The 20,208-nt window shown below is 40.0% G+C and overlaps 1 protein-coding gene across 1 annotated transcript in view; it reads left to right on the forward strand.

Moving 5' to 3' along the window:
• The window catches only part of C2H8orf34 (chromosome 2 C8orf34 homolog), a 168,976-nt gene that overhangs the window by 18,975 nt on the left and 129,793 nt on the right, over positions 1-20,208 (forward strand). The window contains exons 2-3 of the mRNA XM_035563073.1: positions 17,973-18,120; positions 18,956-19,087. Of these exons, the coding sequence (XP_035418966.1) occupies positions 17,973-18,120; positions 18,956-19,087 (280 nt within the window). The remainder of the gene's footprint in view (positions 1-17,972; positions 18,121-18,955; positions 19,088-20,208) is intronic.

Genomic DNA, 20,208 nt, shown 5'->3' on the forward strand with positions numbered 1-20,208 from the left:
TTATTATTACTATTTTTTATTTAATTTTAGAGCACTCCATCTTTTCTAGAAGATCAGAAACTGTCTTTCTTAAAAAAAAAAAAAAGCACAGATCAAAGCTTACTTTTTAAATTTAAGGTATGGTTAGAAGAAATAACAACAGAATCCTTCTGTTGTTCACTTGCTCAGAGACTGTGATATCCTGTGCTCAGTGTCCTGTTCAGCCTGCAGGGATTAGACATACCTCCTACCTCCTTGCAGAGCAATGTCAGCAGGCTGTAGTATGGTTATTTAGGCAGCTGCCTTAAAAAAGCAACCTTGCATTCTGGTCACTTCCCCATGATTGGCTTTGTTTGATTCTGAAGTGTTTGGATAAAAAAAGTGCATTCCTAAAGTGTATCAGATTACAGAGGTTCACTTACAGTTTCTGTACCTGGGGTACTGTCAGGTCAAACAGATGGTATGAATATTACGGAGACTGTCAAGAAGTGATTTTAGTTTGGGGTAACTAAATTTCTCTGAACTCTCAGTTAAGATACTGAAATCTTTTATTGGCCCATGGTGTCCCCAGTGCAGTCATGCATAAGCCTGCAAGCCTTAAAATTATTGTTTGAAATCTGGTAATAAAAACTTTAATTTTAAATGATTGAACTGAAAATTAAAAAGATTCACTCACTCTCTTTTGTAATAAGCCATGCTCAAAAAAAAATCTATTAGATTAAAATCATCCATTTGATTGTGCTTATACTTCAGAATTAAATTTATTGTAAGGACCCTTATTAAATAAAGTAGGTATGTCAGTGGGTAGAAACATTATTTCTAATTCTAAATTTATGGCCAGTGTATGATTCTGGTATCTTAGTTTAATGAGTAACTTCAGAACAGTTCATGTAGTAAAGCCACTTCCTAAATACTGCTATGCAAGTGATTTGATTTCAAGTTCAGTCCAAACCATGAGTTGGGTCACAGCCTCAAAATGGTCCAAAAGGTCTGAAATTGTATGCTGAAATTTGTACTTGGGCATTTTAATAATACTAGGATTTCTTTTTTTTAGTCTTGCAAAATCACAGAACCCCAGAATGGCTGAAGTTGGAAGAGACTTCTGGAGGCCATCTGGTCCAACCCCTCTGCTCATGCAGGACTACCCAAAACAGGTTGCCCAGGACCATGTCTGGGTGACTTTTGAAGATCTCCAAGGAGGGAGACTCCACAATGTCTCTGGGCAACCTGGGCTGGTGCTTGGTCACTTGCACAGTAAGGAAGTGCTTCTTGATGTTTAGATGGAACCTCTTGCTTTCCAGATTGTACCCGTTGCCTCTTGTGCTGTCACTGGGCACCACTGAAAAGAGTCTGACTCTGTCTTCTTTACATTTCCCCTTCATGTATTTATAGACATTGATGAGATCATCTCTGAGCCTCCTTTTCTTCAGGCTGAACAGTCCCAGCTTCCTTAGCCTCTCACAGGGGATATGCTCCAGTTTCTTGATCATTTTGATAGCCCTCTGCTGGCCCCTCTCCAGTAGCTCCATGTCTCTCTTGTAATTTGGGGCCCAGAACTGGACACACCACTCCAGATGCTGTCTCACCAGTGCTGAGTAGAGGGGAAGGATCACCTTTCATGACCTGCTGGCAATACTTTGCCTGATGCAGCCAAGAATACTGTTAGCTTTCTTAGCAGCAAGGGTGCGTTACTGACTCATGTTCCTCTTGGTGTCTTCCGGGGCTTTTTCTACAGAGCTGCTTTCCAGCTGGGCGGCCCCCAGCATGTGCTAGTGCCTGGAGTTGTTCCTTCCAAGCTGCAGGACTCTGCACTTCTCCTTGCTGAACTTCATGAGGTTCTTGTCAGCCCACCTCTGCAGCCCGTTGAGGTCCCTCTGGATTGGCTGTGCAGCCCCCTCGTGAGTTAGCTGCTCCCCCCAGTTTTTTTGTCATCTGCAAATTTACTGAGGGTGCACTCTGTGCCATTGTCCAGATCATTAACGAAGGTGTTAAACAAGACTGGACCCAGTATTGGCCCCTGGGGTACTCCACTTGTTACTGGCGTCTAAGTAGGCTTTGCACCACTGAAAACTTGCCCTCTGGGCCCAGCTGTTCAGCCAGTTTTCAGTCTACCTCACTGTCTTCTCATCCAGTCCATACTTCAACAGCTTCTCTGAGGATCTTCTGGGTTTCAGTGCCAAAGACCTTAATGAAGTCCAGGAAGACAATATCCACTACTCCCCTCCTCATCCATCAGGCTGATGATTTCGTTGTAGAATATTATCAGGTTGGTCAAGCATGACTTCCCTTTGGTGCATCCATGCTGACTGCTTCTGATGGTTTTCTTCTCCTTCATGAGCCTGGAAATGTTTTCCAGGATTAGCTACTCCATCACCTTCCAAGGGATTGAGGTGAGGCTGACTGGTCTGTAGTTCCCTGGATCCTTCTCCTTGCCCTTCTTGAGGATAGGAATGACATTTGCTTTCCTTGTGTCTTCAGGCACTTCTGCCAGTTGTTTTTTTTTTTTTGTTTATTTGTTTTTTTCATCTCCTTCATTCATGTGTGACATCAGGCTTAGAAATCTTCCTCATGCCTGCTGGTAAATTATTTGGATAAACAAACATTTGATGGCTGCTTGTGTGTCTGCTATGCTAAGACAAATGGGTAGGCAAAGCTGGATGGCCAAGTTGAGTGCAGGATCTGGGATTCTGTTATGTGTGCCCAGAGCTCACCCCATAATTTTGAGTGTGCTTTCCTTCTCTTTTTCTGGATGGGTGACTGCAAAACAGTTTCCAGTGGGAAATTCCTCTAGTGGTATGCGCCATTAATGTACTTGCAGTAATTTCCTCAGGAAACTGTTGTTTGGAAAAGAGTGGAAGAGCTCTGCTCACTATTGCTGGTGTTCTGCTTTGGGTGCTATGGTTTTGCATACGGTTAGTAGCTTTTAAAAAATGCAAATGTTTTTTTAAAAAAGGTAGGAGAATGATTTTAAGCAAAATTTCTAATGTTAACAGATGACTTGTAAATGTCATAAGTGTCCTGTTTTCACTTTTTCTTCACTCCAGTACTGCTATCTACAGAGGACATTGTCTGAGTAAAGTATTAGGCCTTTCTAATGTGACTAGTCATCACGTTTTTTTTTTTTTTTTTTACACAGCTAGCAAAATTTTGACAAGCTTTTAACGTGATGAAATATGAAGTGGAAAAAATTTAGCTTATTCATTTTGAATGTCAATATTTCATATATATGAAGAGCCGTTTTGTTATGTGCAAATGTTTTTAACTTGACCTGTTTACATGGAAAATTCATGGACTCTGCACATTTGTAACTCGAAGATACATCACAACCTGTAATATCAAATTTGTGTTAAAGTAATTTTACAGCAAATAAGTCTTCTACAAACAGAAGGAATTATGCTTTTATGTTTTAGGTGGAATTTGGATTTTGTATTATGAATACATTAATGAATATATGAATTACTATTTATCTCAATTGTCCAGTCATTACAATTCTAACGAATGCATTCACTTGAATAAATGCAAAACACTGGAATATCTATTTCACTTTTTTTCCACATATACCCATAATGATGATAATAAAAGAGTATATTCAGTATTTCCAGCTCTGCATGTTTTGCCCCGGTATGTATGTATTTTTTTCTGCATTAGAACAAGAAATCCTATTCCTCTAACAAATTTGTTATTGTGTTTAAGCCCTGTATTTGTTATCTATTTCAGATTGCTTTGAGATATTTCACTGATCGTTTTCTGAGTTAGCCTGACACTTTCTTTCTTAGGAAAATTACACACTGTGAAATTAAGCAATGCTGAAACTCTTGGTGTTAGAAAAGAGTCTTTACATAGGCTATGAATTTATTTTGGATGTGGCTGAGCTTTTCAGAAGTTGACTTTTCTCTTCCTTTTGCTTCTGTTGTTAACAGCATTTTCACTGTTGACCTAAATGAGAATTTGACTGGACCTCTAAAACAATGACTCGATCACAAGTATATTCAGTTTGTGTTGCCACTAAGCACTTAGTGATTTTCTACAAAACCATAATCTTATTATTCAGTTGTATATGCTGTATGTGTACAATAGACAAAAGTGTAGAAAGTAGTAGACAGCCATATGAAATGGGGGAGATTGGAGCACAGCAACAGTCTATCAAGCTTATAGCTCTTAGAAGTTCTGTCCAAATGGATTGGACATTACCTTCTGTGAGGCTGTGCTGCCTTTGAGGGAACAAACCCAGCACTCAACTTCCAGGTAATAGTAGAGTAAAGAAAGTAGGGGTACCTGGGTTGTTGCTTCTGCCCTATAGGTAGGCTTGTTCTTTGCTGGTTGTAACACAGCTTCAGGCTATGGATGGAATGGGTGTGTTCCTTGCAAGGAATTTTAGGTAGTACTTTCACCAGCTTTTAGACAAAACATCATTTTGCCCAACTTTGGATTTAGGTGCTTCTTCTGCTATAAAATTTAAGAGTAACTATGTTGAAAACTGGGACTTTAAGTAGTGTGAAATTGGGACTCTTAATTCCTAGACCAAGTTTATTACTGTCATATTTCTGATATTGTGCATAGGTATTATGAGACACTTACTGGAAAAAATACAAAATCTTGTCCTACATAGTAATTTTCTTTAAGCACTGATGTATTGATCAGTTTAGTTCCCCTAAATTGTGAAAATAAGAACCAGAAAAAAAAAACAAAACAAACCACAACCCACAATATGAGAACTGATAAATGGCAACATGTATGTCTGATAAGTTTTTCTTCTTTTAATTTATCAGCAGCATATCTAATGTGTGATCTAATTTTGAAACATATACTTACATTTTTAAACTTTACTGGGATAAGTGATACAGCTTAAAACAAAAATCAAAACATCAAAAACATAAAAGCACGTGACGGGGTGGTTGGTTGCTGCATACATTATGAAAATATGTATCGTCCAAGTTATCCAGAAATAACTGTTAGCAATCTGCAAAATGTTTGTATAGATAAATTCTAAAAAAGACCTAAAGGTTTTTTTGGATAGGCTTCTGGAAGGAAAGAAATGCTTAATTTTTTTTCAGTCACACAACAGTGATCTGATTATCAAGGCATTTTAAGCAGACACATGGCTTTATAATTATTTACTTCTGATGCATCAAAACTACCTAAGCTTAAGTCCTTTTCTGAGTCATTTATTTATTTATTTTCTCCAATACAACCTTTTCCTTCTAATCTCCAACTATAAGCCCTTAATAACCATTACCGTAGTGGTACTATACTGGGTCTGGCTGGGATGGAGTCGATTTTCTTCACAGCAGTCCATATGGTGCTGTGGTTTTAGATTTGTGACTAAAACTGTATCAGTAACACCCCACCAATGTTTTAGCTGTTGCTGAACAGTGCTTGCACAGTGTCAAGGTCTTCTCTGTTTCTTGCTCTGCCCCCTCAGTGAGCAAGCTGGGATGGGCAAGAGACTGAGAAATGACGCTGCCAGAACAGCTGACCTGAGCTGACCAAGCAGATATTCTATATTGTGTAATGTCATGCTCAGCAGTAAAAAACGGGATTATTTTGTTTCAAACTAGTCATTGCTTGGGCATTGCCTGGGCATCAGTCTGCTTGTGGGAGGTGGTGAGTGATTGCCTTTGCAGGTGCTCACCCAGGGAGGGGATGAGCCCAGCCATTTTCATAATATCTTAGTGGGATCAAAATACCTATTTGGGTTGTTTAGTCTGAAGAAGAGGAGTCTCAGGAGAGACCTTATTGCTCTCTACCACTACCCAAAAGGAAGTTGTGGGGAGCTGGGGGTCAACCTCACCGATAACCAGTCATAGGACTAGAGGGAATGGCCTCAAGTTGTGCCAGGGGAGGCTCAGGTTGGAAATTAGGAGAAATTTCTTCTCAGAAAGAGTAGTCAGGCATTGGAACGGGTTGCCCAGGGAGGTGGTGGAGTCCCTGTCCCTGGGGGTGTTTAAGGAAAGGTTGGACGTGGTGCTTAGGGACATGGTGTAGTGGGTGGTATTGTTGGTAGGGGGACAGTTGGACCATCTGATCTTGGAGGTCTTTCCCAACCTTAATGATTCTATGATTCACTTATTATGTATTTATGTTTGTTTGATTTCTTTCTTCATTTACTAAGTTTTCTCCATCTTGACCCACAATTTTTTCCTGCTTTTGCTCTTCCTGTTCTCTCCCCCATTCTGCAGGGGGCAGGAGTGAGTGACCAGCTGATGGGTGCTTAGCAGCCATGAAAATACCTACCTTTAATTCCCAGTATAACCCTCCCTCAAAAAAAAAAAAAAGTATATTCCAGGTATGTAGAAACTGTCAGTGAAACTTGAACTGGAAATATGATGCGATTTTTTTTAACAGTTACAGTAATGAATCATTGAACACTGAGGAACGAATGGCTTCACCTTAGACCTCGAAAATGAAAAAAGATTACTTCAGCTGATCAGAAAAAGATCAGCTATAACTTGTTGAGCTAGGCTTTAGGAAAGACAGGAATGCACAGTCAGTGTTGTTTTAGGGCTGTAATTTAAGGAAATCAGTTTAGGTTGTAATACTCTTTCTTAGCCCTTGTCCTTTTGATTTACATCCTACAGACCTTTCAGAAGACCAGTAGTTTTCATTTTCTCTTGGTTGAACTGTGAAGTGCTTTGTCTTCAGGATAGAATTACACTTGAGGGAAACCTTAGTGTTTCTACTTCAATATGAACTACCCTTGCTTGATAAATCCTTGCTGAGTCCAGATAATGATATAGGAAGAATGGTTCCACAACTGTGAGATTGTTATGCAGAGATAGAGGACTGCTGAAAGAACTGGTAGCTATCACAGAAAATTGTTGTGATTTGAAAAGCAAGGGAGGAAAAGCGATACTGCTGACCTGCTTGGCATATGTGAGAGAGAGCATGTCTTTACCTTTTGTTCTACTGCCATGAAGTAGTTAATGTTAATGTAGAGTAACTTAGTACTGATGACCTCCCTTTTGACAGCATTCTTGTCTGAAACGATTGAAAGGAAGAAAGGAAAACTTTCATCAATAAAACCAAAGAGCAAAGGTGTTTGAAGCTATGTTGTGAATTCAAAGTGATATAATGAATTAGGGACAAAGATATTTGAAATATCGAGAATAAGATGTGAGGAAGAAGCCCTCAAAGGGAAAAATACAACAAGAGATTCAGGTAAATATTAGAAAAGAATAATTCAATTGGAAGGGGCCTTCAAAGCTAATGTAGTCCAACTGCCTGACCTCTTCAGGGTTAAGCAAAAGTTAAATCATTTTATTGAGGGCATTGTCCAAATGTCTCTTGAACACTGACAGGCATGAGGCATCAACCACCTCTCTAGGAAGCCTGTTCCAGTGTCTGACCATCCCTGTGGTAAAGAAATCTTTCATAAAGTCGAGTCTGAACCTCTCCTGATACAGCTTTGTGCTGTTCCTGTGTGTTCTGTCATCAGTTACCAAGGAGAATACGCTGGCACCTCCCTCTCCGCTTCCTCTCAGGAAGGTGCAGATAGCAGTGAGGTCGCCTCTCAGCCTCCTTTTCTCTAGACCAGACAACCCAAGTATCCTCAGCTTCTCCTCACAGGACATGCCTTCCAGCCCTTTTACCGGCTTTGTTTCTCTCCTCTGGATTCTTTCAAGTACCTGCATGAAATATTCAAGGTGAGACTGAAGCAACGCTAAATATAACAGGAGAATCACTGCTCTTGACAATCTGTCTGTGCTGTGTTTAATGCACCCCAAAATGGAGTTTGCCCTCCTGGCTTCCAGGGCATGTTGCTGGCTTGTGTTGAGCCAGCTGTTGACCAGCACCCCCAGGTTGCTTTCTGCTGAGCTGCTCTCCAGCTACTCATCTCCCAGTCTTTAACTGTGTCCAGCATTGCTCCATCACAGGTGCAGAACCTGGAATTTTCCCTTGCTGAACTTCATGCTGTTGCTGATTGCCCAGTACTCCAATATATTTACATCCCTTTGCAAGGCCTCTCATCGTCCCAGGGAGTCAACAGCACCTCCCAGTTTAGTATCATCAGCAAACTTGCTGAGGATGCACTCCAGTCCAGCATCCAGATCATTGATAAAAATGTTGAAAGGGACTGACCCAAGAACTGAGCCCTGGGGAACACCGTTGGTGACTGTCCGCCAGCCAGATGTGTCTGCATTTACTACAACATTTTGAGCTCTAACGTCAAGCCAGTTCATCACTCAGTGCAGTGTAAACCTGTTAATCTCACAGTTGGACGATTTGTCCAGCAGGATGCCGTGAAGGACAGTATCAAAGGCCTTGCTGAAATCCACAAGGATTATGTCCACTGCGTTCCCTTTATCCACCAAGTGGGTGACCTTATGACAGAAGAAGATCAAATTATGAAGGCAGGATGAGCCCACGTTGGCTATGTCTGCTAATAGCTTTGCTCTTTAAGTGCCTTTCAGTAGCACCCAGGACAATATTCTTCATAACTTTTCCAGGGACTGAGGTTAGACTAATAGGTCTGTAAGTTCGTGGGTCTTCTCTCATGCCCTTCTTGTAGGTGGGTATAATGTTGGCTAGCTTCCAGTCAGCAGGGACCTTCCCAGACTCCAGTGGTTTTCGGTAAACTGTTGAGAGGGGTCTATCTATGACATCCACTAATTCCTTCAGCAGTCTGGAGTGAATACGCTTTGACCCCATGGACTTGTTGAATATTGAGCTATACAGCTGTTCCCTTACAATTCCAGTGACCACAGATGGAAAGTCACTGCTCCCCTGGTTATGATCCTCGGACTCTGAAGTCCAGGAAGCCCAAAAACTGTCATTACTAATAAGTACTGAGGCAAAAAAAAAAGGCATTAAATGCCTATGCCTTACTTCCTTCTTACTTGTTTGGTGACCATCTGCTCCAAGTATTAGCCCAGGTTTTCTTGTTAACCTGCCATTGCTGTTGATCTACTTGAAAAAGTCTTTTTTGTTGTTGTTGTTGTCCGACACCACAGCAGCCAGTGTTAACTCAAATTGGGCTTTGAATTTTCTTGTTTTCTCCCTGGATATGCAAACTGCAGCTCTGTACGCTCCCTGTCAAGTGAGACTTTGCTTCCAGAGCTCATATATTTTCTTCTGCCCTAGTTCTAGGCAGAGTTCCCTGTTCAGCTTGGCCAGTCTTTTGCCTTGCTTTCTTGACATGCAGCACAGTGGGATTTCCTGCTCCTGAGCTTTTAAAAGGTGGATTTTGAAAAGTGGCTAGCTCTCATGGATCCATAAATCCTTTAGAGCTGGTCCGCAGGGGACACTGCTAACTAGCTCGCTGAGAAGCTTTAAGTTTGCTCACCTGAAGTCCAGACCTTTTGTCTCCTTACACCAAAAATTTTGAACTCAACTAATTCATGGTCACTGTGGTCAAGGCAGCCACCTACTGTTACCTCTCCCACAAGCCATTCCCTGTTCTCAAACAACAGATCCAGGAGGGCTCGTTCCTAGATGCCTCACTCAGTGCTTGTAATGGGAAGTTGCCTTAAGAATTTTCCAGCCTTACTTGCTGTGGCAGTATGGTATTCACAGTTTATGTCTGGGAAGTTGAAGTCTTCCAGAAGAACGGGTGCGACTAATCCTGATATTTCCCTTACTTGCCTATGGAATAGCTCATCTATGCCACTGTCCTGGTTGGGCGGTTGATAGTAGACACTCAATACAACGTCTACTTTGCAATCGATCCCCTTAATCCTCACCCAGAGGCTCTTTACTGCATCACCCTAATGGCAATGGCTGTACAGTCTAATCGCTCCTTTATGTACAGCACAACAGCTCCACCTCACCTGCCCTCCACTCCAGTTGTGGGTCTCGTCTCACCAGGTCTCACTAATACCAATGATGTCGTAGCTCTGGGAAAGGATCAAAGCTTCCAGTTCATCCCATTTGTTCCTCATACTGTGTGCATCGGTATGCAAGCATTTCCGGTGCACTCCTGAACCCACAGTGCTCCCAGGAGTGGCATAGTTGCCCTTATCCTTTCCACCCTCAGGCAATGCTGCATCATCACTTGGCATATCCTCGGTGTTCTAAATGTTCCCTTCCAAATTTGCTCTTAGTTTAAAGCCGTCTCAATCAGTCTCACCAGGTTACGGACCAAGAAATATTCCCCCAGTGGATACAGGTGGGTCCTGTCAGGCCCCAGCAGATCTTCTGTCTCAAAGATTCTTCCATGATGATAAAACCCAAAGTTCTGGTGGAGGCACCTGTCTTGAAGCCAGGCATTGATGACCTGGACTCACCTGTTTCTTTCCTGGTCTCTCCCCATTATTGGGGGTATTGAGGAAGACACTATCTGTGCTCCTGAGTCCTTTAGTTGTCTCCCCAGGGCCCCGAAATTTCTTTTGATAGGTCTCAGGCTTCCTGTAGCTAAGTCATTGGCACTCATTTGAAAGAGGAGTGGATTGTATTCTGAAGGCTGTATTATGCCCAGAAGCTTCCTGATCTGAGCCCCAGGGAGACAGCAAACTTCTCTGTGAAGAGGATCTGGCCTGCAGATGTAAGCCTCTGTTCCCTTGAGGAAGGAGTTACCACCTCTGACTACAACCCGCTGCTGTTTGTTCATGGCACTGGTCTTGATGCTACACTTGCTATGAAGCCTCTGTTGATCTGACCTTGGAGGGTGAACTTGCACAGATACTTCTTCCCTCTTTTCACATCCCTCACCTGCCCCACCCAGACCCTCATGCCTCCTCGGTAGTGGAAGCTGAGCAGGCAGACGGGGCTCCTCCTCCAGCTCCATGCAGTAGCTTGCTTCCACTCCTCAGTGTCCCTCAAGTTGCTGCCTTTATTCTGATGCTGATCAGATGCCAAGCCTGTTTCAGTGGTGGCTGTGCCAGGTTGGCATGTGCTTACCTGAGAAGGCTGCATTGACCTTTTCAGACTCCCAGATGCTCCTCAGTCTCCCCAGCTCTTCCTGATGTGTGGCCACCAGGCAGAGCAGTTCATCTACCTGGGCACGCCTCACACACGTGCTTGCTCTTGCCCTCCATCCCAGGGAGCAGCACCAGACACATCCCACAGCCTGAGAGCTGGGTGGTCGCGTGGACTGCCTGCAGCTCCGTCTGCGTGGCTGGACTGGTCCTACTTGGTGCCAGAGCAACAGAAGTGGAGAGCATGGCTTTCTGTCTAGCGCTCACCATGTCTGCACCTCTGTCAGTGCTGCAGCCCACACCTGCTGGAAAGCTGAGCACCCTTCCATGAGAACTGCACCAACCGCCCTCCCCCCGGTCATGGCCCTGGGTGCTGGCACTCCCTGGGAGCGAGTGTCACGCGACCTCCTGCCCTTTGAACTGGCCGTGTGTTTTGATGGCTCTGCTGAACTCTTGCCCAGACCTCTCATGATACTGGTCACCTGCTGGCTGGTGCCTACACACCCACAGCACCGGGTCTCAGAAACACCATCAGCCTCCCCCTGGGAACTGACAGAATTATAGGGGTTGGAAGGGACCTCTGGACATCATCAAGTCCAACACCCCTGCTAAAAGCAGATTCCCTCTAGTAGGTTGAGCAGGAAAGTATCCAGACGGGTTTTGAATATCTTCAGAGGAGACTACACAACTCTCTGGACAGCCTGTTCCAGTGCTCTGTCATCGCCACTGTAAAGAAGTTCTTATGCATGTTTGTGTGGACCTTCCCGTGTTCCAGTTTTTGGTCATTGCCCCTTGTCTGATCGCTGCACACCGCTGAAAAGAGGCTGGCCCAGTCCATTCTCCAGCACTTTAGATATTTATAAGCATTGATCAGATCACCTCTCAGTCTTCTCCAGGCTGAACAGACCTGGGTCTCTCAACCTTCCCTCGTACCAGAGGTGGTCCAGGCCCTTAATCATCTTTGTGGCCTTCCTTGGATTCTCTCTAGAAGATCCCTATCTTTTTGAACTGGGAGTTCTGAACTGGACATAGTACTCCAGATGTGGCCTCACCAGGGCAGAGTAGAACAGGAATGCACCCCAGGATGCCATTTGGCCTTCTTGGCCACAAGGGCACACTGCTGGCTCTTCGCCAACCTGTTGTCCACCAGGACCCTTAGGTCCTCTGCGGAGCTCCTCTCTTCTCAACATTTGGCGACCGCTGCTGCTGTTACTACACATGCTATAACCTGCATGGTGGAGTTTGATAAACTATTATGAGATTACTCAGTGGAACTTTGAATTTGTCCACCAGACCTCATACATGCAAAAGGTTTTTGTTTCTGGATAATTAAGTAAGATCAGTGATGCATATTTCATCAACTGCTATGTGCATGAGTTGGATTTATGTTAGACAGGGCTAGTTCATCCAACTGAGGGAATTGATTATGTGGTTTGCAGAGTTTGTAGTGGATGGAATATGTTGCATCCATTCTGTTCTCCAGAGACTCCCTAAATGTGTGGTTAGTAACATAGCCCCAGGAACTGATCTTTTGTTGTGGAACTGGTAAAGATAATTAATAGATGAACATTTAAGGAGGACTTTTATTTATTCAGTGATGTGTTGGTTTTTTTTTTGGAATCTGTCATTGTACAAACCAAAAGTTTAACAATTTTGTATATTGGGACCTGATTTGAGCTATGAAAAAATCATCTTGAGACTTAGAATAATAGTATTCTAAGTCTGAAAATGTTACCATACTATGGGTTTCCTTAACAGTACCACCTGCGGGGGAATTTTGTTTGCATCAGTACTCTGAGGACTGTGATATCAGCTTTGCGCTTTCTCTTTAGTTGTATTTCCAAACTAATTTCTGTGTGGACTGTGTGCCATGATATGTAATTCTGAATTCATCTGCACAGCTAGGGCTGAAATGGGTGGTGTTGAGGCTTTGAGTAAAGAAAGAGGTGTTTTTGTTGATTGGAATTTTGTAGTCAATTCCAGGTAAATGTCTGAATATTTTTTGCAAACAGGCTGAATAGTACTACTAATCCTGGAGGGCTTTCCTCTCAACTGTTCTTCTGTCTCTATTAGTTTGAAACAAATATGGTGCAGGGACACGAACCATGTTTATACAGGGATTTGCTTTGTGTTGAATAATTTATTTCATAGAGAGGTGATAATTTCATGAGTGCTTAAAATATGTTGAAGTCCATTTTGAATATATTCCATCAGTTTTTGTTTGTTTGGTTGGTTGGTTTTGTTTTTAATTCTGAATTGCTCAAGCAGGTTTAAGGTCTGGCTATTTTCTGAAAGAAGGAAGCTGGTATTTTTTCTTCGTTTCCATAGAACATAATCTTTTGTGGTAGAAGCAGTGATGTTTAAATTTTGCAATTCTTAAATGAGAATGGAAAGGTAATTTTACCCCTTTGTTGTTTTTTAAAAATTTATTGGGTTATTACTGTACAAATCAGAAAGGGGTTCTAGAGAACAAATGTGTCAATCACTAGAACTGTCTATTAAAATTACCTTCCTTATACAGATTTTCACTTAGTTTTATATCTTCTTTGTTCACTTACAGCCTGCCATGAAGTGATTACCGAGGCTAAGTTTATATGTCTGCATGTCTTCTAAGTGTCTAAGCTCCATTGTGGTCAATGGATAAATAGTCAGTACAGTCAGTAGAGCCTGGAGAGCAATTCTTCTTATCCTAATCAGGTATACGCTGGCTAGTCAACTGAGCAGCTTTCTAGTTTCCCTTGACTTCATTGACTAACATCTGTGTGAAGGCTACTGTATTTAATTGTTTTAATTTTGAACTGAATCTCACCCAAACCTAGAAGATCAAGCTAAGTCACCTAGTCTGTTTATTTGATCAGGAGAGGGACAGACGTCTTTCAAGGGCGATTCACTCTGAGTACTTTAAACATCCGATTTAAACCATGAAGTAAGAACACAGTACAGCCAAAATCTGTGAATGCTGTACTGTAGGCTGTAAATGTCTATATAGTTATAAGCAAAACCTGTGATTGTTGTGTAGTTACTGTTATCAATTACAGTGTAAGATAGAATGTCTCTTAATTAACTTAATAACCTGGTAGGTACATTTAGACATAGCTAATTAGAGCCTTCTTGTAATTGGGCCTATGATTAATAGGCTGTGAAGACTGTTTCGTTTGTATTAAATGCATGGACAGTCACAGGGAAATTAAAATTTGAGCCTGCAGTGAATAACTAATAGAGGACCTCAGGACAGCACACTAGTGAACAATTATTCTCTTTATAAAGAATTAATATATTAAGTCACTACCTTGGACCCTCACACCCCCCCCCCCCCCAAGATCTTTTGCAGCCTTTTTTAATATGTGCCTGAATCTCTGTCTTGGAAATGTCCATAACTTTTTAAAACAGTCTAGCATATATAGTTTAGTAAAATTAGTGAATGCAAAAGTATATGAATGTAACATTACAGAAGAAAGTATACATAACTAATTTTATTTTTGTACAGTACAAGTTAACATTCTTGTAAAAATTGACTGCCAGTGTTTCTTCTATGGCCTTTCTGCCCATTGTTTTCATTCCGGTCAGGGCAGAACCTGATTTGGGGCAGTACAGTGGGGAAGCAGCAGAAATTAATGTCTTCTCCCTAGTGCTGTAGTGTGTAGTAATCTTGCAGTTCCCTTTCACTTCTTTTTTTTTTTTTCTTTTTTTTTTCTGCAGCATCTCATGAGTACACAGGGGTTTAATATCTACTGACCTTTGAACAGTCTTCTTCACCTGTTATGCAGCTGGAAGGGAGATAGATGCTGAGGAGAGTCCCACTGATAGAGACGAGAAAAGGACATAGATTGAAATGAAGATGTAGCAGTGGAAAGAAGATAGGAGGAAAGAGATCATGTGTGATGGACAGTTCATCTGGCATCAGGGAGACCCAATCTGCCATTACTTTGTATTCATTGTCATAAGATATACTGTATACAGAAAAACATGTTCTAAAGGTAGACAAAATTTTTTTTTTTTTAATTAGGTGAAATTGGGAAAAAGTAAAAAATGTGGAAATTTGGGCTAGAAAGGCAGAAAATGTAGTTAATATTTTTAGACATGTAAAAACATCTTGTGTTGCTTTTTTTATGCATAGTTGAAACTTATCTGTTGAATTTTTCATAAGAAATGGATCCCAGCTTTAATTATCTTGTGCCATTTTTATTCTGCTGTTAATGCAGAGGCGGCTTCATTGAGAATGTTGGTCTGTTTTCTTTTTCTGTGTGTGTGTGAGAACTTATCTACTTAGCACATTGTGAGTCATATCAGACTGCTGCTAACCAGAAAGGAATTTTATTTTTGTAACTTGTTGTACACTTTAGTTTTTCTATTTAATAACTTCACTTTTGTCATCTTTTTTGAAGTATTTTAAACTTGTAAGAGTATATTTAGAGTACCATGGAGTACATTTATCCTGCTGTCTATTAAGATGTCATCTAAGCAACAGATGAGAGCATCAAATGAACTTCAGATAATTTGAATGGAAGTTTAAGACAGTTTCTCTTTTAGTAGGGAATGGTGGTAAAATGAGAATTCCCCTAATGTAGGCATTCCTAAACTATAATATACACTTCATTGGAGGTGAAATGAGGTTTTTACTTAAAATGTGAGCTGAGTGCTAAGTACAGTTATTGCCTGTGTGAAATTTTTCCTCCCTGCCGCGTCTTAGCCAAGCAACCAAACACAGGCAAATAACGTATTTCCTTGTAATTGCCTGCTTGCTAGGGATGACAAGAGTATTATCTTTCCACTTGTCAGAAGCTTGGAGAGCATAGGTTGAGGCCTGAGTGAATGGAGCTAGGTCCTTTGATGCCACATAAATAAGTGGTGTTTTTTTTTGAACTGTGTACCGTTTTCATTTTATGAAGATTCTTTATAAAGAAGGAACATAATTTCTTTTTTTTCTCCATCTCCATAGTAAGACCATTTCTTACTATGACAAGTAAGTCAATAATAATAACAATCAAGTAATACTGGTTGTATATTGACATGTAGGCATCTCCATGTTATCTGTTTTAGAGCTACATTAATTTTGTAGTGTATTATTAACGTTACCACCCATGCATCTCTTAAAAAATTAATAGTATCAATGCATGTTTCTCAGTTCTTATCTTGTTTTTATTAATCTAAGACAGAAAAATTATATTTTCAGACCGTGATTCAAAGAAATGATTTAAATTACAAGTCAGCTGTTACAGAATGACACTTTTCCTTTTGTAATAGAATCCTCTGCAGTGGAATTCCTGCTGCTATGGTGGCCCATTACAAGCACAAGATTACATCTTTCCACTTGTCGCTAATTTTGCATTTTGGCAGAGAAAAAAAAAAGGTTTGCTGTTAAGCGTTGCTAAGCAACCAAAAGATGAATTACTCCAACTTCTGGATTTTTCTTGTATGATATATATATCAGAGGGTTTCTCCTACCTTGGTAAAAGATAGTCTACATGAAGTTACACCTTTTTAGGTTCCCTGTAGATAGTTGTCAAAAATCAAATCATAGATGATCCTCATTTAATGTTTTTAAGATGAGATATTTTCTCCTTTTTGTTTTCTGAAATCTGATTTCTCTTTCTGAAATGGAAAGCTTGCTTCTGTTTCATTTTTCACTTATACCTAATTCTTTATACCACTACTTGAATAAAAAGAATAGAAAGTCTTGGTGTATAACTTAGTGCATCTTACAAGTACTGCATGCTGTTACTCTTCTTTTACTGTTTTTTAGAATAGAATAGAATAATTCAGTTGGAAGGGACCTGCAACAATCATCAAGTCCACCTGCCTGATCACTTCAGGGCTAACCAAAAGTTAAAGCATATTTTTGAGGTATTATCCAAATACCTCTTGAACACTGACAGACATTTTTGTTATGCTCACTCTTAACTGACTTCTTCCAACACAACTAACTGATGGTAATACCAAGTAATTACTAATATTTGAAAGATTGTTCATTAAGTGACAGTGCATGGAAATGATGAAGAGAGAAACTTAAGTCTATGGAAGTTCTGGTAAGATTTGTGCTTGCAGATAGGTTAGAGAATCATAAGCTCCCTTTAAGGGACCCTCAAAGATCATCTGTCCATGGGCAGGGACATCTTTTACTGGATCCGGTTGCTCATAGTCCCATCCAACCTCACTTTGAACTCTTCAAATGATGGGGCATCCATAACTTCTCTGGACAAGCTGTTCCAGTATAGTAATGCTCTTAATAACTTGATTGTTTTGCTCTTAATAACTTGAGTGTTGTGTTTTTTTTTTTTTTTTGTCTTTATTTTGTTGTACATTGCTGTAATTTATTGATTTCAGTGGAGCTTTTTTTTTTTTTTTTTTTTTTTGCCTCCTATGGAACTATGTGTATTTCAGGGTCACCTCCCACATTAGTCATTGATTTCCACTCAGAACACATGCTGAGCACAGAGCTGCATCTTCCTTTTAAATTCCTAATCTGTGTTTCATGTGTAGGGAGCCAGGAAGAATTTGAGCAACAAATGGAGACTGTTTCTCTTTATGCAACCCTGTGAGGCCAGCAGTAAGGAAGTATCAGCACATAGGGTGGCAATGGTTTCCTGCCTATGTTGGTTTTGTATCCATGTGTGCACCAATGTAATAAAGTAGTTGATTGTGCCTATAGTTCTTTTAAAAGATAGCTGTCTCAGTTTGATCAGACCTTGAAGTTCACAGGTATGAATGTATATTCACTATTTCACGTCTGGGTGAAATAAAAAATGGATTAACCCTCCTGATATACCAACTTCCATGCAGAAGAAACTTGGCTATGTGGGTCAGAGAAGAGCTACTTACTGCTCTGAAAAGGTTCTTGTTCTGAATGGTTGATTGAACAGGTTGTTCTGGGTAAATTCTGGCAAGTAGCAGTGGTCAAGTTATTTCAATTAAATTTTTGTCTAAATTATACAAGGTAAATGTATGTACAAGCTAATATAATTTCAGATGCGATCACTTCATTGGGCAAAGCTAGCATTAGTTTGGGGAGATGAATGTTACCAGCTGTTTTCTTAAAACCTGCAAACAGGCTTTTCCTTTATTAATGGTCCTCTACTTTGGTAAGTATAAGGTTAGGTGCAATATTCCATTAATTTTTCATTTTGTCTAAATTTTCTAAAGGAGTTGATGACAAAGCTGATAACGGAGACACCTGACCAGCCAATCCCATTTCTAATTGATCATCTTCAGTCCAAACAAGGGAACCGCAGTCAGCTTCAGAGAACGTTGTCTGGCTCTGCTGCCCTTTGGGCAGAGAGTGAAACATCAGGTATGTTCTGTATGCTGGAAAGGGATAGTCTCCACTATAGTTTTCCCACACTTTTCCTGGATTATTTCTTGGATGTACATGTTCATACAGAGCAGGTGTTACTCTGTAGTTTTGGGCATGTACAATAAATCCTGTTTGTCCAGTAGATATTGAATTAATTTGATGTGCTGAGCTGATAGCCATGAGTATACTTATAATGAATATGGGTGTGAAAGTTAGCTTCTATTGAGCTTTGCTCTTTTTTTTCCTTTTTTTTTTTTATTACCCACATTTTCAACAAGCTATCATTGCAGCACTTAAGATGCTATCACTATGTTGTGAACTCCACTGTGAATAATTTATGATTGCAGATCTTCAGAAGCATTAAAAAAAATGTGAAATAATATTCACTATGATTCTAAAGTAGAAATTTTAACTTTGATATTCTGGTACAAGCTCTTAGAAGTTTGGGTTTGTATCTAAAAATTGACCAATGATCTGTTTCAGACTGTAATAGATCTCCAACAGTTGTTTATAGTCAATTGCTTGACAAATTAACTCTTTATTTATATACAATTTAAAGTTTTAAGCATAGGCAGTCAAATGTTACAGAACAAACAGAGGTTAAAGACTTCCTCCTAACAAAAAATAAGATGTGTTTTTAAGTGAAAAACATCAATGAATTTCTCAATTTTGGTGTTTAGGAAAATGAAGAAATATATGAAATTTATCGTGCAAAAAGAGCTGACTTCAATTTGCATTGATAAGACTAGAATTTTCTGGATTAATTGTTTATGAAGTATTTGAAAAATGACCCTAAGAATATTATAATTGCTCGATATTATTCTTTTAACAGAAAATAAAGGAACAAGGAGAGATTTCAGAAGTTATGATAAACCCTGGCAGGTAAATGCAAAGAAGCCTAAAAAGTCAAAGAGTGACCTTGCCGTTTCCAACATCTCTCCACCGTCACCAGAGTCCAAGTCATGTAAGCTTCACTACATTATTAATTTATGCATATTTCTAAACCCATAGTCTGTTTTTCTTTTTTTTCTGTTGAATTAGGCTTAAAATGTGAAGCGAACTGTGAGCAGTTGAAATGACTAGATACACACATTAGAAGAGTTTGAGCCTTGCTTTAATTTCATTTGCATTATGAATTTTTAATAATACCCTATGTTGTCATCTATAGATGGAATAGAACTCTAGATAGATAGATACAGAAGACAGAAAAATATCTGGGTGTCATGCAGAAGTTTGTGTTCAGATACCAGTTTTGATCTGTTGTGTTAGTTTGCACTGCCATTTTGTATATGTAAAATATGTTCTGTTGATACTGATCCTAATAACAGCTTTTTTCAGTGGGTCAGGCAATGCAAAACCATGAATTACAAACAGATACCATTCAAGATAGGGGGACAGTGTCAGCAGAACAGGTATACTGCCCTGAGAGTTGCTAAATGTATGCTGAAAGAAAAGGCAGTTGAGAAATAGAATGACTGAAGGCAATATTGTCAATTACTTGTAAAATAAAAGCAGTAAAAGTAGAGGCAACAAGCCTTAATGAAATACAGTGGTTTCTGTATACTGGCTATTAAAGAAATGTAGTTTTTAAGCTTGAGGATTTTTACACAAAATAAAATATATATTTTGTACATGTATGCATGCATATGTATACAGTGTTTGTATACAAACATGTAAGTGTACAATATTTTTTATCCAAAATAAATTTAAGTTATATTTTATTGTTTAGTGTTCTAGCTTTTTGAAGTTTTTATTTGTAATAGCCACATCTTTTAAATAACTTTGAGTGTAATAAGGTGGACCAGGTGAGAACAGTACATTGCAATAGAAAGCTTTCTGTGTTATAAAAAACAAGATGGGGAAGTCCAGACTTCAGTGGAATCAATGGAAAATCTCTGCAGGTCAAAATCAGGTGTAAACAGGAATATTCATAGAAGTGGACAGTCACTCATAATCTATGGTGTTTTCTGGGTAACAGCGATTTACAGAAACAATGGCCAAGAGTGGTGTGAGTTACTCCTGTGATCATACTTTATGTTCTTCTCTTTCCTCCCAGTGCTTGTGCTTCAGACTCAGTGGTGTGAG

This window comes from Cygnus atratus, chromosome 2, assembly GCF_013377495.2.
Source record: "Cygnus atratus isolate AKBS03 ecotype Queensland, Australia chromosome 2, CAtr_DNAZoo_HiC_assembly, whole genome shotgun sequence".
Taxonomy (NCBI): Eukaryota; Metazoa; Chordata; class Aves; order Anseriformes; family Anatidae; genus Cygnus; species Cygnus atratus.